General features: G+C 39.5%; 1 protein-coding gene and 1 pseudogene across 4 annotated transcripts in view; both read left to right on the plus strand.

Annotated features, from left to right (window-relative positions):
- Positions 1 to 23551, plus strand: part of ACACA (acetyl-CoA carboxylase alpha) — a 326928-nt gene that overhangs the window by 132857 nt on the left and 170520 nt on the right. For all 4 annotated transcript variants that reach the window (XM_025361321.1, XM_025361319.1, XM_025361320.1 and 1 more), the window contains 7 exons: positions 280 to 378; positions 1722 to 1828; positions 5144 to 5254; positions 12328 to 12537; positions 17289 to 17459; positions 18454 to 18615; positions 18959 to 19122. In XM_025361321.1, coding sequence (XP_025217106.1) covers positions 280 to 378; positions 1722 to 1828; positions 5144 to 5254; positions 12328 to 12537; positions 17289 to 17459; positions 18454 to 18615; positions 18959 to 19122 — 1024 coding nt within the window. The remainder of the gene's footprint in view (positions 1 to 279; positions 379 to 1721; positions 1829 to 5143; positions 5255 to 12327; positions 12538 to 17288; positions 17460 to 18453; positions 18616 to 18958; positions 19123 to 23551) is intronic.
- Positions 20788 to 21681, plus strand: LOC112609029 (annotated as a pseudogene).

Raw genomic sequence — 23551 nt, forward strand, 5'->3', positions numbered from 1 at the left:
AACATTATAGCTAGATTTGTCAAAAATTTAATTCAGCATATGTTTATATATATTGAGCTCTCACTCTGTACAAAAAGCTTACTACATTAGGTGTCATAGATGTTACAAAGGTAAGTCAAAGCATAATAGTCCCCATAATCAATTTATGATCTCCTTGATATGTGAGGGGTCGGGGAGGACAAGACAAATACATAAATAGCTATGATACAAGGCAACTACATGTGCCAGAAATGAGGCCAAGATGTTACAGTCAGGATTCTTTTCCTGTTTTGTTTTTAGGTCCTCCAAGCCAGGCCATGTGGGCTTTAGGGGATAAGATTGCATCTTCCATAGTGGCTCAAACTGCAGGTATCCCAACTCTTCCCTGGAGTGGCAGTGGTAAGAACTGAATTCTTGTTTGTATCTTGAAGTACAAAATAGGTCAGTAGGATATTTGGGACTTACCTCTTTTGAAAAAGTATTGGGATACTTGACAGGAAATGGAATACTGGTTGATTAATGGTACCTTGTAGCTCCTGGCTTAATTAATACACCTGTGATTCTTTTATCTTAGGAATATAAATTTAGTTCCAGGGACACAGATACTAAACTGTGATCTAGAGTGATCTTGTGAGTTAACTTGGAGAAACTCTGGGAAAGCACATACATGGTTTTGTGGGTTTAGATGTACTCTGGGTAGGCTAGAATCTTCCTCAGAGGTGGGCTTCCCAGGTGGAATTAGGTCTTCGGACCTGCCTGGGAGTAGTCTGGATCACTAAGAAAAACCTAAAACCTACTCAAATGTTTACTTGCCAATGTTTTCTTGATATCAACCCACAATCTGTTGATAATTTGCTTTGACTGTTTAAAAACCATTCAACCTCAGTTGTCCTTGATGCAGAAAATGAGGTCAGTAATTAACCTTTCTTCCATGCATGCCAGAGGGGCAAGAATTTTCAGAAAATGATTTATTCTCAACAAATCCCTTAAAGAGTTCCATGTGAATTATTATAGCTGATAACAATATGAATCTTTTTTTTTTTTTTTTTTTTTTTTTTTTTAGTACTCAAGCACTGGGAGCAGACATTACTAAAACTTCTTTTAAATGGGAATGACCATTGTCTTGAGGCTGAACAGATTTGAACCCTGGTTACTCTGGCTCTCCAGGGAGATTGCAATATCCTCTCCAGATCTGCTGGGTCAAATCGTTTAAAATAGATGGTTGAATTTGTTCTTGTTTGAATGGAGAGGCTATAGTGTTCCCCTTGTGGCTGAGTACAGGGACGTTCAGAGAGCATGGAATCATGACTCTGCTGAGGCCGATAAAACCGCCATTTCTATTTCCAAGGGCTCATAAAGATTGAATTATTTCCCAGACCTCTTGGCCCTGGAGCAGGCCTGAACACACAGTTTGAAGGTATTTTGCCTGCTGAGTTGCTGTGAGAAGTATGCCATGCTCTTTTTTTGTTTGTTTGTTTTGGTCTTGTATGTCTTTGCATTTTTATAAGTTGCTCCCTGTTAGCTCATGTGGCTTTTGCCAGCATAAGAACCCAAGTTGCTGGGTCATGCTATGGCTAAATCCTGTTAACCCCAAGGACTGATCAGGGTTTTATGGCATCCTTCTTTCTCCCATCCACTCTCAGTTTTGGATAAATATGATAGCATTTTAAAGAATGCAGAGCAGAAAATTGACAAGAGCAGAAGCTCTTGTAATTGCCCTAAGTTGCTATTGTCTATTGCAGGTCTTCGTATGGACTGGCAGGAAAATGATTTTTCAAAACGTATCTTAAATGTTCCCCAGGAGCTATATGAAAAAGGTTATGTGAAAGATGTGGATGACGGGCTACAGGTAGGTTACTAACTCCAGGGAGTGATACCTTTCAACTGACCAATTACAGTCACAAATGTGGAGATTGGGAGTCTGGCTCGTGATATATACCCAAGGTGGTGTTAGGGATGTAAAACCAGGAGGTGTAGTTTAAAAGTATAGAATACTCTGGTTTCTCTTTAGATTGCATAAGTCTTTTTACTTTAAAAAATACAGATTGAGGAGGTGACTTTAAATGTAAACAATCTAAATTCATTTCGAAGCAGGCTGCTCATCTAGACAGAACATTTCTTAGGTGATTAAGTCAGAGTTTTAAGGAGGTGCTGATTCTCTCTCTCTCACACCTGTTAGTGTGTGAGGGCAGGGACAACAAACAACATACTTTTTTCCACTGGTTGAATTCAGAACAAAGAAGCCAGGAGGCAGAGATCAAACAGTCAGCTTTATTACAAACAGTGATGTTGGTGAAAATGGCTTAAGTGTGCAGCAACAATCAGATTTGTAAACTGAACACCAGAGTTAAGCAGGCTCACTCACCCACTGGTTACTGGCAGTGCTGAATGACCACAGATTTCCCTCGACAGAGAGCGAGCTTAATTCAGCTTAGTGTATGGCTGAGAGCTGACAAAGAGCATATGTCCTGTGCAGTGGGTTGATCCCAAAGGGGAAAAGGCTGAACTATGCATATTCAGTCCCTCCTTCCAAGTTGACCAATCACATAATTTATTATTTTTCCCTTGGGGAGGAGCAAGGGAGTGAACCAAGAAAGACTGAAAGTGTTACTCTTAATTGTTGTCTATCCATGTAAAAATGTGAACCTAGGCAAAAGGAGATCCTTTCCCCACCATTAACTTTTCTTTCCTTATAGGTCCCTCCAATTTGTTCCCCTTTAATTTTTATAAATAGTTTAAAGTGTTAGTTATGCTTTCAGGTATAATGAAAGATAATGAAAGAGGCTATTATAAGAAAAATACACTGCTTTAGTTTGACTCGTGTGTTATGAATTCAAGAGGGATGCTGAATGTTCAAATAATTTTGCTGTATTGTTTGCATTTTAAGTTAAACATCCTGTAATCTCCTTAATAAGAAGAATTAATATTTCTAATTGAATTGCAAATGCTTCATTTTGTTTGCTATAATTTGCAAAAGAGTAGAAGCTCTTTGTAAGGAACTAGCTTTTTTTTTTTTTTTTTTGCTTATCAACTAACATTCTTTTTTTTTTTTTGGTATAATTATAAACAGCATTTTCTGGTAGAAAATTTGAAAAGCCAAAGATGATGATAAAGCCACATGAAAACACACCATCCAAAGATAATGTCTGTTAACATATTCATGTTTTTTGTCCTTTTCAACTCATAGATTTATATCATATAAAAATCTTTATTAATAGATTCCTATACTTATGATAATTATAAGTTTTGGGTCTTAATATATGTATTGTGTTGGTAATCATAATACTTTTTTCTACTTAATTTTTTTGTCCTTCTACCTCCACGCTCCTTACTTAATATTATATTAAAGTGTTAAAATTCTTCCAAAATATTTTTAATGGGCGACCTGTGACTAAAGCTTTCATATATTTTTAAAAGGCCTACCTTCTTACTGATCTCCTGTGGGATACCCCCTTTTTTTGTAAGTCTTTCTCCACACTTATGCTATCTCTTTGATCATCTGTCACTCAGCAATTGAGTTCATTATACTAATTCTGTTTATATGAGCATAGGAAAGAATAGAGTTAAGGAAACATTAGAAAAGGTGAGACTGCGAGTAAAAGATTTTCATTCCTAATTGATTGACATAGGTTAAACATTGAAATGTTCTTTTTCTGGGTGATACTTATTTTATTTTATTTTTTTTGGGTTGGAGTCTCACTCTGTTGCCCAGGCTGGAGTGCAGTGGTGCCATCTCAGCTCACTGCAACTTCTACTTCCCAGATTCAAGTGATTCTCCTGCCTCAGCCTCCTGAGTAGCTGGGATTACAGGTGCCCACTTTTGTATTTTTAGGGCAGACAGGATTTCACCAAGTTGGGCTAGCTGGTCTCGAACTCCTGACCTCAAGTGATCCACCCACCTTGGCCTCTTAAAGTGCTGGGATTACAGGTGTGAGGCACTGGGCCAGGCCTGGTGATATATTTTAAAGATATTATTGTAAGGTAGCAAAACCTTAAAAGACTGGAATATTTTGACAAAGGAATGACTTGGTTATTTTATTTTATTTTATTATTTTTTGAGACAGGGTCTCACTTTGTTGCCCAAGCTGGAATGCAGAGGCACGATCTTGGCTCATTGCAACCTTTGCCTCCCGGGTTCAAGCAATTCTCGTGCCACAGCCTCCTGAGTAGCTGGGATTACAGGCATGCAGTACCACGCCCAACTAATTTTTTGTGTTTTTAGTAGGGCCAGGGGTTCACCATGTTGACCAGGCTGGTCTCAAACTCCCGACCTCAGGTGTGATCCACCTGCCTCAGCTTCTCAAAGTGTTGGGATTACAGGCATGAGCCACTGTGCCCAACCCCACTTCAGCTAATTTTAAATGAACTCTTTATGTCTTTTTTTTTTTTAATTGTGATATGTGGATACCTGCATAATATAAGAAATTCCAATAATGCAGAAATATATACAGTGAAAAAGGAAAGTTTTATATCCACCCATATTTCTTTGTTTTTTTTTGTTTTTTTGAGATGGAGTTTCACTCTTGTTGCCCAGGCTGGAGTGCAATGGCGTGATCTCTCGGCTCACTGCAACCTCCACCTCCCAGGTTCAAGCGATTCTCCTGCCTCAGCCTCCCGAATAGCTGTGATTACAGGCATGTGCCATCATGCCCAGCTAATTTTGTATTTTTAGTAGAGACGGGGTTTCTCCATGTTGGTCAGGCTGGTCTCAAACTCCCGACCTCAGGTGATCCGCCCGCCTTGGCCTTCCAAAGTGCTGTGATTACAAGCATTAGCCACTGAGCCCGGACCCATCTTTCTTTTCTAAATCGTTGCTGGTATGTACTCTGAACTTCAATTCTTTGCACTTACATATGTAGGTGTATGAATGCATATATAATTTTGTTTTTGACTCATGTGACATTACTTTAGATTGAACCGTAAGAAATTGCCTATATTCAATCATTTTTTTAATCTATGAATAAGGCAATTTCTTTTGGTTCAACCTAATACTACAAATATTGTTCTACTATTTATTTTTTCACCTAATAGTGTATCTTGAAGATCTTTCTATTTTGCTGTATTTAGACTTACTGACTGCATTCTTAAGGGGAGAAAAATGCCAGTTTTCTCCTTCTCTAGTAATAACACTATTTCTTCTATTTTTTTTTCTTTTTTCTTGAAGGCAGCTGAGGAAGTTGGATATCCAGTAATGATCAAGGCCTCAGAAGGAGGAGGAGGGAAGGGAATTAGAAAAGTCAACAATGCAGATGACTTCCCTAACCTCTTCAGACAGGTAGAGTATAAGCTGTTTTTGTTTGTTTGAACTAACATATATATCAGAGGTACATGATTTAACTCATACTATAATTTGGATGTCCAGAAAATATTTAATTTTTAATTTTGTCTATAGCTAATTGTCTTTCACTCTAGTTTCTACCTGCATGTTAGCAGAGAAAAAAGGTTAATGAAATGTCCAACTCAATTTTAAGTTTTATTTAACTAGGTAATTCAAAAAATAGAGTTATTCTGTCCTATATAAACATGCTCAGTTTCTCAGATAGCTCTTCCCTACATGGTGCGTATGGCTTTTAGGACCTCATAATGGCAAAGAAAATCAATACCTTTCTATATTTTTGTGTCCCTGTTCTGCTGACTTTGTAGATAATGTGTGGTGTGGTGGTATGATACTGGTATGGTTGCTCTTGGCTTGGACAGGCCCAGGCTCTCTGATTGACTTTTTCTCACTTTAGTTCACATTGCCTAGAGACCTCTGAGTTTCCATCATATGTCCCATCTACCCTGCTGTCCCAGTAGTCTATACCCTAGTCCGTGCTGCATGGCCACCACACCCTGGCACAGGAACCCTGTGGCAGGCCCATAGTATATAGGAACTGAGAGTGACTCAGGAAAGCTCAATGTAGGATCTCTCTTTGTCTTACCCTCTGCTTTGCAGCCAAGTTGATGTGGCTGTACTATACATTGGTTGTAGAGACGACCAAATAAGTGATGTCTTTTTAGAATCTTAAACAGAGTGAGAAAAGGGAGACAGGAGTCTCTTTTTGTTCTGCCCTCACATACTTAGTTACCGTCACATACTTAACTCACTTTTTTTCCTTCTACCAGTGAGTAGTAAAAGATGTGTCAAAAAATGGAAAATTGTGACAGAAGTCTGCTCTTTTCACTCTCCTAGCTTCCCTCTTTTTCATAGTTTCCTTGTCATTTTCTACTTTGCACTTCTTTTACTAGTGTGCCATGCCACCTTTTATTTGGCTTTTTTTTTTTTTTCTTAAAACAGCAGCAAACTCCTTGCTTCACTGTCAAAAGTTAAATGGAAAATCTTATGAGCTGGGTCTTCCATAATTTGATATACATATGGTCCCCAACTTAAAATTTCAACCTACAAATTTTCAGCTTTACAATGGTGTGCAACTGATAATGCATTCAGCATAAATCTTACTTTGAGTGCTCATACAGCTATTGTTTTTCACTTTCAGTACAACATTCAGTAAACTACGTGAGATAGTCAACACTTTATTATTATAATACAGACTTTGTGTTAGAAGATTTTGCCCAGCTGTAGGCTAATGTGTATTAAGAACATTTAAGGTAGAATAGACTAAGCTATGAAGGTATCTTAAATACATGTTAAAATGTTTTAACTTATGTTGGGTTTATTGGGACATAACCGCATTGTAAGTCAAGGAGCATCTGTACTAGATAAAGGAAGTGATAAAGGTGTTGTCTTGGCTGGGCTTGGTGGCTTATGCCTGTAATCCTAGCACTTTGGGAGTCTAAAGCGGGAGCATAGATTGAAGCCAGGAATTTGAGATCAGCCTGGAAGACAAAGTGAGATTCTATCTCTACAAAAAATTTTAAAATAAATAAATAAATAAGGTATTGTTTTGCTACATTATCCTATTTTAAGTGTCAGAAATTGAATACTACCTTGGGTTTTTTTTTTTTCCACATTTTTTTCATTGAATTCTAATTTCATAGGTAGATCAGTGACTCAGAGGGTCTAGAGAAAAGGAATTTGCTCTTAGAAGCAAAAAGAAAAAAAAAGCATGGATTAATGTTAACTGATACAGACATTTCAAAACTGCTCATTACTATGGAATCAAATAGTGGAAAAGTCTTAAAACACTAAGGGGAGGTTTTCTGTGAAAGTCCTTAAGTTTTTCAATACTAGTTGGCTGAATAAACCAATCCTCCCATTGGGAATAAACTAGAAAAGCTGAACCAGATTTCTTTATAAATATGTGTGTGTGTGTGTGTGTGTGTATGTGTGTGTGTGTGTGTGTTTTATGGCATTAGAGACCATTCAAGACAGTGAAGAATTATGGGGCTAACATATAGGAGAAAAAGGAAACCCAGAGATGTGAGCCTGATGTATGAGGCTACTTTTCCCCTAGATACATCTTCTAGTTCAAGAAGAAGCACCTGAAAGGCTGATAAGTTTTTGACAATCTTAAAAGACTAAGAGGGCTCCCTGGGGAGAGGTGCCCTGGAAAACCTCCCACATTTTAGGTTGGGATCTTTAAGGACTGACTACGGGAGAAAGGGTGAACTGGAAATAGACTAGCCCTCACAGGGACTAAATCTTGGCTTCAAAACATTCAACCTCTGATTTAAGCAAGATGTTTTAGGATTGCTAGTGCCTCTAGACACCTGCAGGAAGCAAATGTAAATCCTTTCCGGAGAAAGATAACATCCAGAACTTAAAATTATTTCTGTTAATTTTTCTTACAGCGTATCAACCACTCAGTTGAAAACAGGCATACAAAATTAGACGACTGAAAACCAAGAAGAACAAAACAGTAGAAACACACCTACAGAGGGTTTAGATAATGAGATTATCAGACAAGGACTTTAAAGTAATTCTGCTTAACATATTCAAGGACATTAAAGACAAGATTGAGAATTTTGGTAGAGAACTGGAAATTATAAAGAAGAAACAAAAGTTCTAGAACTGAAAATGCAATAACTAAAATTAAGAAGTCAGTATCAGTAGCCAGGCATGGTAGCTCATGCCTGTTATCCCAGCACTTTGGGAGGCCGAGGCAGGTGGATCACTTCAAGTCAGGGGTTCAAGACCAGCCTGGCCAACATGATGAAACCTCTACTAAAAATTAGCTAGGCCTGGTGGCACACGCCTGTAATCCCAGCTACTTGGGTGGCTGAGGTAGGAGAATCACTTGAACCCAGGAGGCAGAGGCTGCAGTGAGCTGAGATTGTGTCACTGCATTCCAGTCTGAGCAACAGAGCAAGACCCTGTCTAAAAAAAGAAGAAGAAGAAGTAGTCAGTATAGGAGTTTAAAATTATAGCATATTAGATGCAGTTGAAGAGAATTAATAAGTGGCACTGGAGGCTGAAATGGGAGAATCCCTTGAGCCCAGGAGTTTGAAGCTGCATTGGGCTATGGTCATGCCACTGCATTCCAGCCTGGGTGACAAAACAAAAAAAACATAGAAAAAGATAAGATAATTAATGACTGGTGAGTAGATCAGAAGGAAATTCAGACTGAAGCATGAAGAGAGACAAAAGGATGAAAAACATAGAGCAATGTGAGAAATTATTTGCAAAGATGATCATGGTAACTCTTTCCATTTCTGTGTACCTACTCTGTACACCATTATTTTGCAGCTCCTCCTATCAAGAAGTAGAGTCTTTTTTCCCCAACCCTTGAATTTTAGCTGACCTTGTGACTTGTTTTGGCCAGTAGAATGTGGCAGAAATGGTACACAAGTTCTGAAGCCTAGCCTAAACTTCAAATAGTTTTGTAGTTGCCCTTGCTGTCTTGGAGCGAGCCCTCAGACTACCAAGTGAAGAGCCCATTCTAGTCTACTGGAGAAGGAGAGGTCACATGAGCAGAGATGAATTGTCCCAGCTAAGGCCTCCTAGTCCTACTAGCTGACAGTCAGCAGCACCACATTTGAGACATGTAAATGAGACCATATTTGACCGTCTAACCCCAGTTGAGCTGCCAGATGACTATAGCTGCGTGAGTTACTCCAGGCAAGATCAGAACTGCCAATTGTGCCAAATTCAAAATGCTGATCACACTTATGAGCAAATAAAATAAAATGGTGGCTATACGAAGTCACTAAGATTTTGGTAGTTTGTTACGTATCAATGGATAATTAACACAGAAATTGATACCTACAGGTATGATATTGCCATAACAAAAAAGTAAAACATGAGACGTTGACTTTAAAACTGGCTCATAGGTGTAGGCTGGAAAATTGATGAGGAGGATGTTAATGAAGACTGGAAGAACGATGAACTGTTAAGGGAGGCTGGAAAAGCAGTGTAGTAGTTGTTACTGGAGTCTGGAAAAAAGATCCATGTTCTGTAATAATGGAACAATTGGCAAAAAATGTTATCTGAGGTAACTTGGAAGATAAATTGTATATATTAATTTAATGAAGTCATGGATCTGTTTAAGGAGCTCTCTACAAGTGTTTAAAGTATCTGTGGAGTGCTTCTAGTTGCTTATGTTAAGAAACTGTAAAAAAGAGGTAAGCTAAAGAAGATGTTTTGCTTGCAAGCAGAATTGACAGAATTTACAGAAATGTAAAGGACCCAGAACTTATTGAAAATAGAATTGTTTCTCATCTCGAGTCTCTCCAGCTGGCAAAAGATTTCCTAAGTTAAAAATGCCTCAGGGTAAAGACTAAGTCAAGAGTGCTGTGACTTTAAGGCCTCAGAAATCTTTAAGGTAGTAGCTAATAAATTATCCTTTCAGCTGCAAAGATGCTTCTAAGTATCCTTTAAAAAAAAAAAAAAAAACAAAAACACTTTCAGCTAGAAACAGGCTTCTAGCTATCTTTTTTGTTTGTTTGTTTGTTTTGAGAGGGAGTCTCACTCTGTCGCCCAGGTTGGAGTACAGTGGCGTGATCTCAGCTCACTGCAACCTCCACCTCCCAGGTTCAAGTGATTCTCCTGCCTGAGCCTCCTGAGTAGCTGGAATTACAGGTGTCCACCACAATGCCTGGCTAGTTTTTGTGTTTTGAGTAGAGATGAGGTTTCACCATGTTGTCCAGGCTGGTCTCGAACTCCTGATATCAGATGATCCTCCCACCTTGGCCTCCCAAAGTGCTGGGATCACAGACATAAGCCACCACGCCTGGCCCTAAGTATCTTAAGGGTACTGTCTCACAGCATCCTGATGTGCCCAAAGTATAGAGAGGTCTATGCAGACATGAGTTGTGGATGTGTCTCTTCGGGTGAGTGGTGAACCCCAATATGATTCATAGGAAACCCACAAAGTTGTCAAGAGATTTGTGTTGATGAATGCACCAAGGGACTGAAAGGGCCAGAAACAGCTCAAAATGAAAAGTGACCTCTGAGCCTTAAACTTTTTATGGGCAGGAAGCAGACAGAAAGCTATTCATCTGTAAACAGCTGTCATTTCAAATAAAAAGGGAGATTTTTCAGAGAGTGGAGTCAGGAGTCCAGAGGGCAGAGCTAAGAGCAGGGGATGCCATGGATTAAGGACTCACTCCGAGGGAACCAAACTAGACCCTAAAAAACAAAACAAAATGAAAAGAAAAGCATTCCTGATGCTGGAGTAAGGGCATCTGACAGCATGTACCTATCTGGATTTCAAAACTGCTATGGACCAATGACTACTGTGTACCTCCTATTTCCTCCTCTTTGAACAACAATCTCATTTGCAATTATCCTCTCCCAATATCATCATAAATATTGGGAGTGTTGGGGCAGATAACTTGTCTTTTTAGTTCCCAGGTCTTTGGATCAAGAGAAACTGTACCTGAGGAGCTGCACCCAAGGAACCTCATTTTCTTCTGGACGTGACTCATGAGAAAATGGACGTCAAGCCCGATGCCATGATTGGATGAGACTTTGGGGGTCTTGGGAGGGGGTGAGTCTATTTTGCATGTGGGAGGTATGTGAATTATTATGGCCATAGGGTAGAGCATAGTAAGTTGTTTGCAAGAGATGGCCACAATAACTCCTCCCATTCCTGTATGTACACCCTTTGCAATGTGACTTTGCTGTTCCTCCCTTCCATGGGTGGCATCTATTTTCCCCACCCCTCGAATCTTAGCTGGCTTTGTGGCTTGCTTAGACCATTAGAATGTGGCCAAAGAGATGTATAAATTCTAAAGCTTATACCTCAAGAGGTCTTACAGCTTCTGCGTTTGCACTCTTGGAACACAGCACTGAAGAAGCCTGGTCTAACCTGCTGGAGGATGAGAAGTCACATGCATTGGAGATGAATGATTACAGCTGAGGCTCCCTAGACATACCAGCCAGCACTCAGCACAAATCACCAGACATCTGAGTGAGACCATTCTACCCCACTGAAGCTACCAGATGGTGATATGTATATAAGTGCAAGACTAGAAGAAGAACTGCCCAGATGAGAACAGCATCATAAAAGGTTGATGTTCTAAGCAAGCCACTGAGTTTTGAGATGACTTGCTACATGGCAAAACAGAGCAAAAAAGATACAGAGCATAAAAGACTATGGGTTATGTGAAATGGTCTAACATCATGTACTTTAAGTCTCAGAGGAGAAGAGAAAGAGAATGGAGCAGAAGCAGTATTTGAAGAAATGATGAAGCAGAAGCCATATTTGAAGAGAGAAAGGCTAAGAATTTCTTTGAACAGATAAAAGATACCAAGGACAGATTCAAAAAGCACTATGAGCCTTAAGCAGGACACATACAAAGAACCACATCTATGCTTATCAGAGTAAATCTACCACTCTACCCCCTACAAAAGAGAGAAAGAGAGAAAATCTTAAAGCAGCTGAGGAATAAAGATTACTTTCAAAAGAGTAACAATAAGATTGACAGTTGACATCTCAGTAGAAACAGTGAAAACCAAAAATTATTGGGATTATTTAAAGTGCTGAGAAAAAAAAATAGTTACCATTTTAGAATTCTGTCCCCAACAGTAATATTCTTCAAAACTAAAGATGAAATTCCTTTGGCTGCAACAATACCATATATGATGTAATGTGAACCAGGAAAGTATCTTGTCTGGAACAAGTTGTACATTTAGTTGTACCGAATACAGGATGGTAGTATTTTGCCCATTGTTGGATTTGTGTATGTGCCTATGTTTTCAAATATTTTGTTGTTTACCTTTGTGATGCACCAGATTTTCATGTTTTCATATTTATCAATTAATATTGATTATGTAAGAATGAAGCATCTTAAAGATATTAAAGATGATGGCATGGACTGTATTTTATTCACTTTTGTATTTCTGCTGATTAACATGGTTCCTGACACTTCTGGACATCTGCTTGTTGAAATCAAAGTAGCTTATCAAGATAGATAAAATGTTTAAAATTTAAGAATTGTTTTTTTCCCCCCCCTTTTCTAATACAGGTTCAAGCTGAAGTCCCTGGATCTCCCATATTTGTGATGAGACTAGCCAAACAATCTCGTCATCTGGAGGTGCAGATCTTAGCGGACCAATATGGCAATGCCATCTCTTTGTTTGGTCGTGATTGCTCTGTACAACGCAGGCATCAGAAGATTATTGAAGAGGCACCAGCTACTATTGCTACTCCAGCAGTATTTGAACACATGGAACAGGTACATATATTAAAAGGCTTACTTTATGTTTTCTTACACAGAACATTTTTCATTCAGTTCATGTACCAATCTGAGAATAATGGGATTTTAAACAACTATTCTGAATAATTAATAAAATTATATCCTTTTCTTAGAGAAAAAAAATTTACTGTTTTCTCACTAAGAGAATTGTCAGGGAACATATCAAGCTCTAAAAGTAGTTAACGCGTTCTTAAAAAAAATCAGTGTACCATTTTGGGAAAGAGGGATACAGAAGAGAAATGTTTTGAAATTTTTAGTCTTATGATTGATTTTTTTTTTAAGAAGCTCATAATCAGGTAGTTTCATTTGCTGGGTTGATTATCATCAAGTCTTCAGCTGAATTTAATCAACTCTATTATCTTTTTCGGAAAGTCCTCTATCTTCAGAGTTCACACATTTCTATCTTTTTGTATAGAAAACAGTTTCTCAGAGTCATGAAGGATGCCTTTGGAATAACTATAGTTTAGAGACCTGAACATAGTCTTTTCTGGAGTCCTGACCCAGTCTCTATATCAAAATATATTCTTCAAAATATATTTTTTGTGTGTTAGAAGTCTATTTCCTATGTTGTGTATATATTAGGATGAACTCTTGAACTGCTGTAATAAAGATGCCTTCAAAATGCAGTGGCTCGGCCGGGCATGGTGGCTTTTGCCTGTAATCCTAGCACTTTGGGAGGCTAAGGCGGACAGATCACTTGAGCCCTGGAATTTGAGACCAGCCTGGGCAATATGGTGAAACTGCATCTCTACTAAAAATACAAAAATTAGCTGAGTGTCATGGCACACATCTGTACTGTCAGCTGCTTGGGAGGCTGAGGTGGAAGGATCACTTAACCCTGGGAGGTCAAAGCTACAGTGAGCCTTGATCGTGCCACTGCACTCCAACCTGGGTGACAGAGCAAGACCCTATCTCAAAATAAACAAATAAATAAATAAATAAATAAATAAGCAAAATACAGTGGCTTAAACAAGGTATAAGTTTCTATTTCTCTTTCATCATAGTTCAGAGATGAGCTGGTACCAGAAATAGGTTTATTGCTCACCTGTTGCCTGTTTTTATAAATAAAATTTTATTGGAACACAATGATGCTTATTTATGTGTTATTTATGGCTGCTTTATCACTACAATGGTAGCATTGAATAGTTGTGACAGAGGCTATATGACCCACAAAATTGAAAATAATTACTATCTGGCTCTTTACCAAAAAAGTTTGCCAAACTTTGCTTTCGGACATTGTTATCTTCATGATTAAGCTAACTCACACAAGATTATGTGGAGGGCAAGCATATGGAAGCATGATCTTGAAGTCACATATATCACTTCTGCTCACATTCCACTGGACAAAATTCAGTTACACAATTATACCTAGCACAAAGGTTGTTAGGAATTGTGGTCACTAACTGAGTGACCATGTGCTCAGCAAAAATTTCAATTTTATTCCTAAAATGATGAAGTGGAGAAAAGTCACTGGAGGGCATTTCATAATCTGCCTCAGTCTGTTCCTCTGGCTACCCATTATCCTTTTATCCTTTTTCCTACTCTCAGAGCACACATTGCCTTTGTCCAAGGAAGACAGCCTGAAGTCCCATCCAGTTACTAGTAACTGGAGTTACTCCAGTTATTACTGGAGGTGATTCTGGATCTCTGTGTGATGTATATTCCTCTCCATTAGATATGTATTGTGGCTTTTCATGGGCCAGTGACTCAAAATATAAGTTATTTACCCACTGTCATTCCCCCCCTGCCCTTACCATACACCCAATATACAATAATGGAATAGGAACAAGATAATTCTCATTTGGAAAAATGAAAAGTACATAGCAATCATTGGTCCATAGCAGTTATCAAATCCTCCTTTTTAGGTAGGAATTGCAATGATTCCCTTCTATATAGGAGAATACTACCTCAGGCCTTCTGGCTGTCCCTGGTTCCGCTACTGCACACTCCAAAGAAGTGCGATAAGGGAGTAAATCCCTTGTTCATTGTCCTTCAAGGCACCTACCATTGTTTTCTGGGAAGTTCTTCCTCATTCAGTTTTCTCTGTGAGTTGGGCTTTGGAGACTATGCCTTCTTTGGGAGAACTTTCACAACCCACTTCCTGCTGGTGCAGGATTGAGGGCACAAATATCCCAATCATCAACCGCAGGCTTTTGAAAGCCAGGTTTGTGGTTTGTTTGGAAATACAATTCCTTCAAATACTTACTAAGCTTCTGGGCTATTTGCTTGCAATCAGCTTTGGGTTGGATTAATCATACTCAAAGATTTCTTCTAGATATAGAAACTTTTCTTCTATTATTTACTGGCTTCTGTGCTTAGCCTATCTCTCTTACCTCGATTTAATATTGGCTATCTTGGGGCCAGCTGAAACTAAAGCAGCATGTTTAATCTGATCTTTGACACTGAGTTGCTTCAGGGTGATAATCTCATTTTCTCTTTGGGGGAGTACAAAAGAAGTTGGCTTTTTCTTCACTCTGACCCTTTCAGATCATCTTTTTTAAGGTTTAGTTGGTGTGTGGTCAGTATTCCAAGTTATTGTAGGAAACAGTTTACCAAATGTTGTGTTATCCCAACAAGGAGGTTATCGCCTTTCCAGCCTGCAGTATCTGTTTCTCTGCTACCCACTACCCTTTTGCTAAGCTAGCATCTCATATTTTAATATTTTTAAACAGCAGCATTCTACCTGCACTTAATAATTCCTGTATCGATTAGGATACAGGTTAAATTACTGTAACAAAAAGGTCCAGAAAACACAGTGGACCCCCCAAAAAATAGAAGTTTATTTTTCTCTCCCATCCTAGTCTGGGGTGAGCTTTTCAGGGCTGGTGGAAGTTTTTTATTCCATGAGGCCATCTTGGGATACAGGTTCATTCTTTCTTTTCTTTTTCTTTCTTTTCTTTTCCTTTCTTTTCTCTCTGCTGTTGTTAGTGTGTTCTCATTTGCATGATTGAAGCTGGCTTATACTATCATGACCACATTCCAGTGAATAAGAAGGAAAAAGCTAGGAATAGAGAATGAGACTTTTCAAAATATGACTTAGGGCCGGGTGCCGTGGCTCACGCCTATAATCCCAGCACTTTAGGAGGCTGAGGTGGGTGGATCACCTGAGGTCAGGAGTTTGAGACCAGTCTGGCCAACATGACGAAAACCCATCTCTACTAAAGATACAAAAATTAGCCTGACACAGTGGCATAAGCCTGTGATCCCAGCTACTCAGGAGGCTGAGGTAGGAGAATCACTGGAACCCGAGAGGGGGAGGTTGCAGTGAGCCCGAGATTGCGCCACTGTGCTCCAGCCCGGGTGACAAAGCAAGACTCCATCTCAAAAAAAAAAAAGGAAAAAAATATATATATGACTTATGAGTTACGCATATCACTTACCAGTGCTGATGTCTTGTTTGTCAGAGCTTAGCCACTAACCAGGCCAGGCATGGTGGCTCACGCCTGTAATCCCAGTACTTTGGGAGGCCAAGGCGAGTAGATCACCTCAGATCAGGAGTTTGAGACCAGGCTGGCCAACATGGTGAAATTCCATCTCTACTAAAAATACAAAAATTAGCCAGGCATGGTGGCGCATGCCTGTAATCTCAGGTACTTGGGGGGCTGAGGCAGGATAATCACTTGAACCCAGGAGGCAGAGTTTGTAATGAGCCACGAGATTGTGCCACTGCACTCCAGGCTGGGAGACAGAGTGAGACTCTGTCTCAAAAAAAAAAAAAAAAAAAAAGAAATCTAGTCTCTAGCTAGTTAGTTATGTTTCTAGGAAGAAGAGGAGCATATTGGAAATACTGGAAACTGGACAAGAGTCTGTCCCTGTGTTTTTTTGTCTGCATGCATTTATGTCTGATGGGGTGAGGTTGCTTTTGATGCAAAGTGAAAAATACGCTTTTCTCCCGATTTTTCATTGAGTTTTTCATCCATGTCCAGGGATATGATAATCTGAAAGGGTGAAATATGCTCTCATGTGGCTAAAAGCCTTTGATGGCTCTTTTTTTGAGACAGAGTCTTGCTCTGTCGCCCAGGCTGGAGTGCAGTGGCTGGATCTCAGCTCACTGCAAGCTCTGCCTCCTGGGTTTACGCCATTCTCCTGCCTCAGCCTCCCGAGTAGCTGGGACTACAGGCGCCCGCCACCTCGCCCGGCTAGTTTTCTGTATTTTTTATTTTTTATTTTTTTATTTTATTTATTTATTTTTTTTGAGACGGAGTCTTGCTCTGTCACCCAGGCTGGAGTGCAGTGGCCAGATCTCGGCTCACTGCAAGCTCCGCCTCCCGGGTTCACGCCATTCTCCTGCCTCAGCCTCCCGAGTAGCTGGGACTACAGGCACCTGCCACCTCGCCCGGCTAGTTTTTTTGTAATTTTTAGTAGAGACGGGGTTTCACCGTGTTCGCCAGGATGGTCTTGATCTCCTGACCTTGTGATCCGCCCGTCTCGGCCTCCNGTGTTCGCCAGGATGGTCTTGATCTCCTGACCTTGTGATCCGCCCGTCTCGGCCTCCCAAAGTGCTGGGATTACAGGCTTGAGCCACCGCGCCCGGCCTGTATTTTTTATTAGAGACGGGGTTTCATCGGGTTAGCCAGGATGGTCTCGATCTCCTGACCTCGTGATCCGCCTGTCTTGAGCCACTTTGATGACTCTTATACACACTGAACAGTTGAGTCATTGAGAGGCTGTAGTGATCCAGCAGTTGGATAAGATGAGATACTTATGTTTGCTTATCTCTCTTCTTTGAGTGTGCGGTGAAACTTGCCAAAATGGTGGGTTATGTGAGTGCTGGGACTGTGGAATACCTGTACAGCCAGGACGGCAGCTTCTACTTTCTGGAATTGAATCCTCGGCTACAGGTAGAGCACCCTTGTACAGAGATGGTGGCTGATGTCAATCTCCCTGCAGCTCAGCTCCAGGTGAGTCTCCCTGATCTGGGTTGTGGAGCCTAGAGAAGTCAGAGAGGCCTGAAAAACGGGTTTAACCAGTGTGTGATGAGAGAAAAAGCACCTCCTATCTGAGTCACACCTAATGTTCATTTCTCTTTCACGCTGTATGGGTTATGCATGTGTGGGTTGGTTTTCCTGATGTAGTACAGGCATAGGAATATTATTTTTTTTTTCTAGTCAGACACATCTGATATAATGTGTCATGTTTTAGAAATAAATGTTAATAATGTATGCTTTATTCAATTATTTAACTATAGTAAACTTCACAACTTTGTATTATAATTATTCCCTACTCATTTTTTTTTTTTTACTAGTGTTCTTTATTGAAATAATTCTGCATCAGAGATTGGTGGTTGAAGTTTTTCCTGACAAGAGTGTGGTAGCACACATATATTTTTATAATTTGTAAAGTGCTTGCTGTCAATATTATTGTCTTCTCTCAGCCCAGGAAACAAATATTATGGAAAGAAGTAATAGTTAATGATAAGGTTTGATATTATTTTTATCTAACATTATTTGCCCACACTGAGAACACCTTCTGGGTTCCTATTAAAGACTAAAGATTTACTTACTTCCGCCAGTGGTTTGCAGGGATGGAAGAGATAATTATGACACAATTAAGACTTTCTAGCTGTCTGTTTTTGGATAGCTATTAACATTTACTCCTCCCTTAGATATTTTCATTCTCATTATGTGATGGAGAAATGACAACATGAGAACTCGTGTCTGTTGCATTAGGAATGTGGGGACTTCTTTAGAAGTGGAGAATATTCTAACTACTTATCTGTAGTGATATATTGTATTTCAAGCAACTTAGAGTTGATGATTGTAGAATACAGATTATAAAAATAGAATGTTGTAGGGAGTGGCTCCAAAAATAAAAACATTTTAGGTTATCTGATAGCCTCTACACTTTAAGGGAAGTAACTGAAAAATTAAAGATGTGTGTTTTATTACCTTTCAGATTGCCATGGGGATTCCTCTATATAGAATCAAGGATATCCGTATGATGTACGGGGTATCTCCCTGGGGTGATTCTCCCATTGATTTTGAAGATTCTGCACATGTTCCTTGCCCAAGGGGCCATGTTATTGCTGCTCGGATCACTAGTGAAAATCCAGATGAGGTAACCCGTCACTTAAAAGGTTTATACCTCCTTTTAATGAACTTTAATGTTAAGATAGTATCTGAGCGTATACTTCTGAAATATCTTGGGACTTCCTCTGGAGAGAGAAATATAGAGGTTTCTCAGAGCACATAAGTAAATGTCATTGCTTCATTGGTTACTTAATCCCACTTAAGTCACTATAGAGTCTTCAGTGGGCCTGTAGCATTGGGTCTTCGCCTTTATCATTTTTGTGTGTCTTCTCTGCTTCTGTGTGTGATTAACACAGAACTTAAACAAGAATATATAAATCTTCTCTTCCTTTGAAACATAATATGGTCTCTCATTCTTTATTCTCTAACAGGGTTTTAAGCCCAGTTCAGGAACAGTTCAGGAACTAAATTTCCGCAGCAATAAGAATGTTTGGGGATACTTCAGTGTTGCTGCTGCAGGGGGACTTCATGAATTTGCTGATTCTCAGTTTGGTCACTGCTTTTCTTGGGGAGAAAACAGAGAGGAGGCAATTTCGTGAGTATAATAGCATTTGACTGCATTTTACAAAATAAATTTGTGCTAATCTTAAGTGAAGGTATGAGCATGGGAATAGGAATCATCTGCTATCAAAGTAATAATCTTAACAACCTTTTTGAAGAAATCTTGAATATTTCTAATTGTACTGACATTCATATTGTATTAAATTATGGAGTGCTTGGCAGATGTTTTTCTGTTTGTTGTTCTGAGCCTTTTGAAGTATTTTTCCTTTCAAATATTTTTGATAAATGTATAAAATTGATTGCTTTAAAGGTATCTTATTTTTCCACAGAAAGAGTATTGTTATTGAGGGGAGGTAGATTCTTGGCCAAGAACTAGGTATCAAATAAATAATAGACTTTTATTTTATTTTTTTCTTGTGAGAAGACTTAAAATCTATTAGCAGTTTTCAAGTACACAATCTATTGTTATGAGCCATAGTCACCATGATGTACGCTTATAGTTATTTAAAATAATAAAATTATACTGCTAATATTATGAAAAGGACATAAAGAAATTGTCTACATTGCTTATATAAGAGACCTTAGTGTGCTGTAAAGTATATAACAGCTTAGGCAAATATAACTGCTATATCATAAATGTTAGATAATATTCTATTAATCATAAACAATGAGTATTAAATTAACAGCACTTTTGCTTGCCTAAAACATAGGGCTGAAGGAGGTGATTTTAACAGCTTAGATCTTTTGGAATATCTATCCAAAACTGAAATTTGAACTAGTTCTTTTCTGTTTTTTTAATGGTTTATTGCCTTGCATCAAACATTTAATACCATTCCCTTTACCTTTGAACTGTACACGGAGTAGGTAATTAATAAGTGTTTATTAGTATTAGTAAGTAGCATTTGTTTATTAGTAATTTATTAATCCTAATATATGGTTATTTGTATTAATCAACACTTATTGATTAGTTTTATATTTTTATCAGTTTCATGAATTAATTAATTTAAAGAGGCAGGGTCTTGCTCTGTCACCCAGGCTGGAATGCAGTGGTGCCATCACAGCTCACTGAAACCTCAACCTCCTGGGTTCAAGCAATCCTTTTGCCTCAGCCTCCTGAGTAGCTGGGACTGCAGGTGTGCACCACCATGTCCAGCAAATTTTAAATTTTTTGTAGAGATGGGGTCTCCCTTTGTTGCCCAGGCTAGTCTCAAACTCTTGGGCTCTAATGATCCTACCACCTTGGCCCCACAAAGTGCTGGTATTATAGGCATGAGCCACTGTACCAAGCCTTGATTAATTAGTTTGTAATATTGTTTTTAGAAGTAGGGAAATCTCATTATTTCTCTATTTTGTCCTTTACATTTCTTCTCATTCTTCAAAACTATAAGTGGAATTTTTCAAAATTAAAACACTGCTACCAGAAAAAACATTGGTATGAAGTTGCCTTTTAAGCATATTCACTGCGGTATTATGCTCTGCAAAGTGAAAAAGGTTTACTAGAGCTTGCAAATTGTTGGCTTTCTGGTGAGTTTCAATGTACACATGTGTTTTGATCAGCTCACAGGGTGTTAATGTTTTTTAATTTGACAATATTAAAAAATCAGGAGATTGAAATCAAAATATGGATTTCTGCTAGCTCTTAAAAGTAGGACTATAATGACAACATTAGTTTTACATTCTCGTTGTTAAAAGTTAGCTAGGCTCTTTCCCTAAGTGGCCTGAGGTAATCTGTGAAAATGGTTCGCTATTCACTTGACCCGGAGAACCCCACGAAATCATGCAAATCAGGAGGTTCCAATCTTCGTGTTCACTTTAAGAACACTCGTGAAACTACCCAGGCCATCAAGGGTATGCATATTCGAAAAGCCACGAAGTATCTGAAAGATGTCACTTTACAGAAACAGTGTGTACCATTCCGACGTTACAATGGTTGGGTTGGCAGGTGTGCACAGGCCAAGCAGTGGGGCTGGACACAAGGTCGGTGACCCAAAAAGGGTGCTGAGGCCGGGCGTGGTGGCTCACGCCTGTAATCCCAGCACTTTGGGAGGCCGAGATGAGTGGATCACGAGGTCAGGAGATCGAGACCATCCTGGCTAACATGGTGAAACCCCGTCTCTACTAAAAATACAAAAAATTAGCCAGGCGCAGTGGCAGGCGCCTGTAGTCCCAGCTATATGGGAGGCTGAGGCAGGAGAATGATGTGAACCTGCGAGGCGGAGCTTGCAGTGAGCCAAGATCGTGCCGCTGCACTGCAGCCTGGGCAACAGAGCGAGACTCCGTCTCAAAAAAAAAAAAGAGTGCTGAATTGTTGCTGCACATGCTTAAAAACACAGAGAGTAATGCTGAACTTAAGGGTTTAGATGTAGATTCTCTGGTCATCAAGCATATCCAAGTGAACAAAGCACCTAAGATGCGCCAACAGATCTACAGAGCTCATGGTCGGATTAACCCATGAATGAGCTCTCCCTGCCACTTTGAGATGATCCTTACTGAAAAGGAATAGATTGTTCCTAAACCAGAAGAAGAGGTTGCCCAGAAGAAAAAGATATCCCAGAAGAAACTGAAGAAACAAAAACTTATGGCACGGGAGTAAATTCAGCATTAAAATAAATGTAATTAAAAGGGGGAAAAAAAAGTTACCTAGTTTTTCCTGGGCACAGTGGCTCACACTTGTAATCCCAGCATTTTGGGAGCCCGAGGCGGGCAGATCACGTAAGGTCAGGAGTTTGAGACCAACCTGGCCAACATGGTGAAACCCTGTCTCTACTAAAAATACAAAAATTAGCCAGGTGTGGTGGTGAGTGCCTGTAATCTCAGCTACTCAGGAAGCTGAGGCAGGAGAATCACTTGAACCCAGGCAGCTGAGGTTGCAGTGAGCCAAGATCGCGCCATTGCACTCCAGCCTGGGCAACAAGAGCAAAACTCCGTCTCAAACAACAACAACAAACAGCTAGTTTTGTGTGGCTGCTTCTTTTAGATGGTACATAAACTTTGTAGTTAACACAACTCCTATTCAGTCTGCCTCACTCATTTCTGTTCCCAGACTGGCCTCTGTTGGCATTTAGGTTTAAGTTCTGATTTGGCAGACCACTGTGTATTTTTTTCAGGGAATGTCATATGACCCAATCCAGAAGACTTGTTCCTTATTTTCGACCAGCTCTGTACATTTGTCTACAGTACAAAACTAACTAGCTTAATTTTTAGCATGTCAAAAATACGTTGTCTACAATAAGTCTCCTTCTTGACACTATGCCAAAAGTTCATTCTTCAGCTTAGAGCTTTCTTTTTTTCTTATTTCTTCATTACATTAGGTGTGTATCTTCAGCTTGGGGTTTGGACTCTTGTTTGCCAGAATGCCCCAACTCATATATTCCCGTATATTCCAGTATAATTTCCCTTGGGTCATAATCTAAATACCATGAGAACAGGACTGTGTCTTGTTACTGCTATATCCCCTGAACATAGTAAGCATTCAGTAAATGTTGGTTGAATGGATTAGCCACTCGTTCCCATCCTTATACCTCTGCTTCAATCATACCATTCCCTGAACTCAACCTGTATTTTCGTTTTTTTTTTGTTTTTTTTTTTTTGAGACGGAGTCTTGCTCTGTCGCCCAGGCTGGAGTGGCACAATCTCAGCTCACTGCAACCTCCGCCTCCTGGGTTCAAGTGATTCTCCTGCCTCAGCCTCCTGAGTAACTGGGATTACAGGCACATGCCACCATGCCCGGCTAATTTTGTCAACCTGTATTTTCTTCTCTCTGCTTTTTTGTTTTTGCTATTTCCTCTGTTCATTCATTTATACTTTTTTTTTTTTCCCCTGACATGGAGTGCCCACCACCACACTCAGCTAGTTTTTGTATTCGTAGTAGAGACAGGTTTCACCATGTTGGCCAGGCAGGTCTCGAACTCCTGACCTCAAGTGATCTGCCCGCATCGGGCTCCCAAAGTGCTGGGATTACAGGTGTGAGCCACTGTGCCAGGCCCATTCATTCATTCTATTAAACAAATATTTACTGAGTATCTACTATCTACAGGTTCTGGCAATACAGTGAGGTCCAAAATAGAATCTCTGTCCTCACAAAACTTTACAATCCAGAGGGTGTAAGACAATTGGCAGTTAAAATACAATGTAGTAAGGATGATGATAGTCAGATTATTTAAGGGCATTATAGGATCATACAGATGAGTCAACTAACTCAGTCTGGAGGGGGTCTGGGAAGGTTTCCCAGAAGACAGTGACATCTAGATTGATAATTGAAGTTTGTAGAAGTAAGTCAAGTCAAAGGAGGACAGAGGTGGGCAACAGATAATATTTTAGGCTGATGGAATGCCTGGACCACCTGGAAGATGATTCCTGCCACAGTTATAATTATCAGCTATACTTTTAGCCTATGTCAGATTTCACATTTTTCATGAAACTGTAGGGAGGTGAATTTCTCCCTTCTTACAACCTCTCCAGAA

This window comes from Theropithecus gelada, chromosome 16 (genome assembly GCF_003255815.1).
Source record: "Theropithecus gelada isolate Dixy chromosome 16, Tgel_1.0, whole genome shotgun sequence".
Lineage (NCBI taxonomy): Eukaryota > Metazoa > Chordata > Mammalia > Primates > Cercopithecidae > Theropithecus > Theropithecus gelada.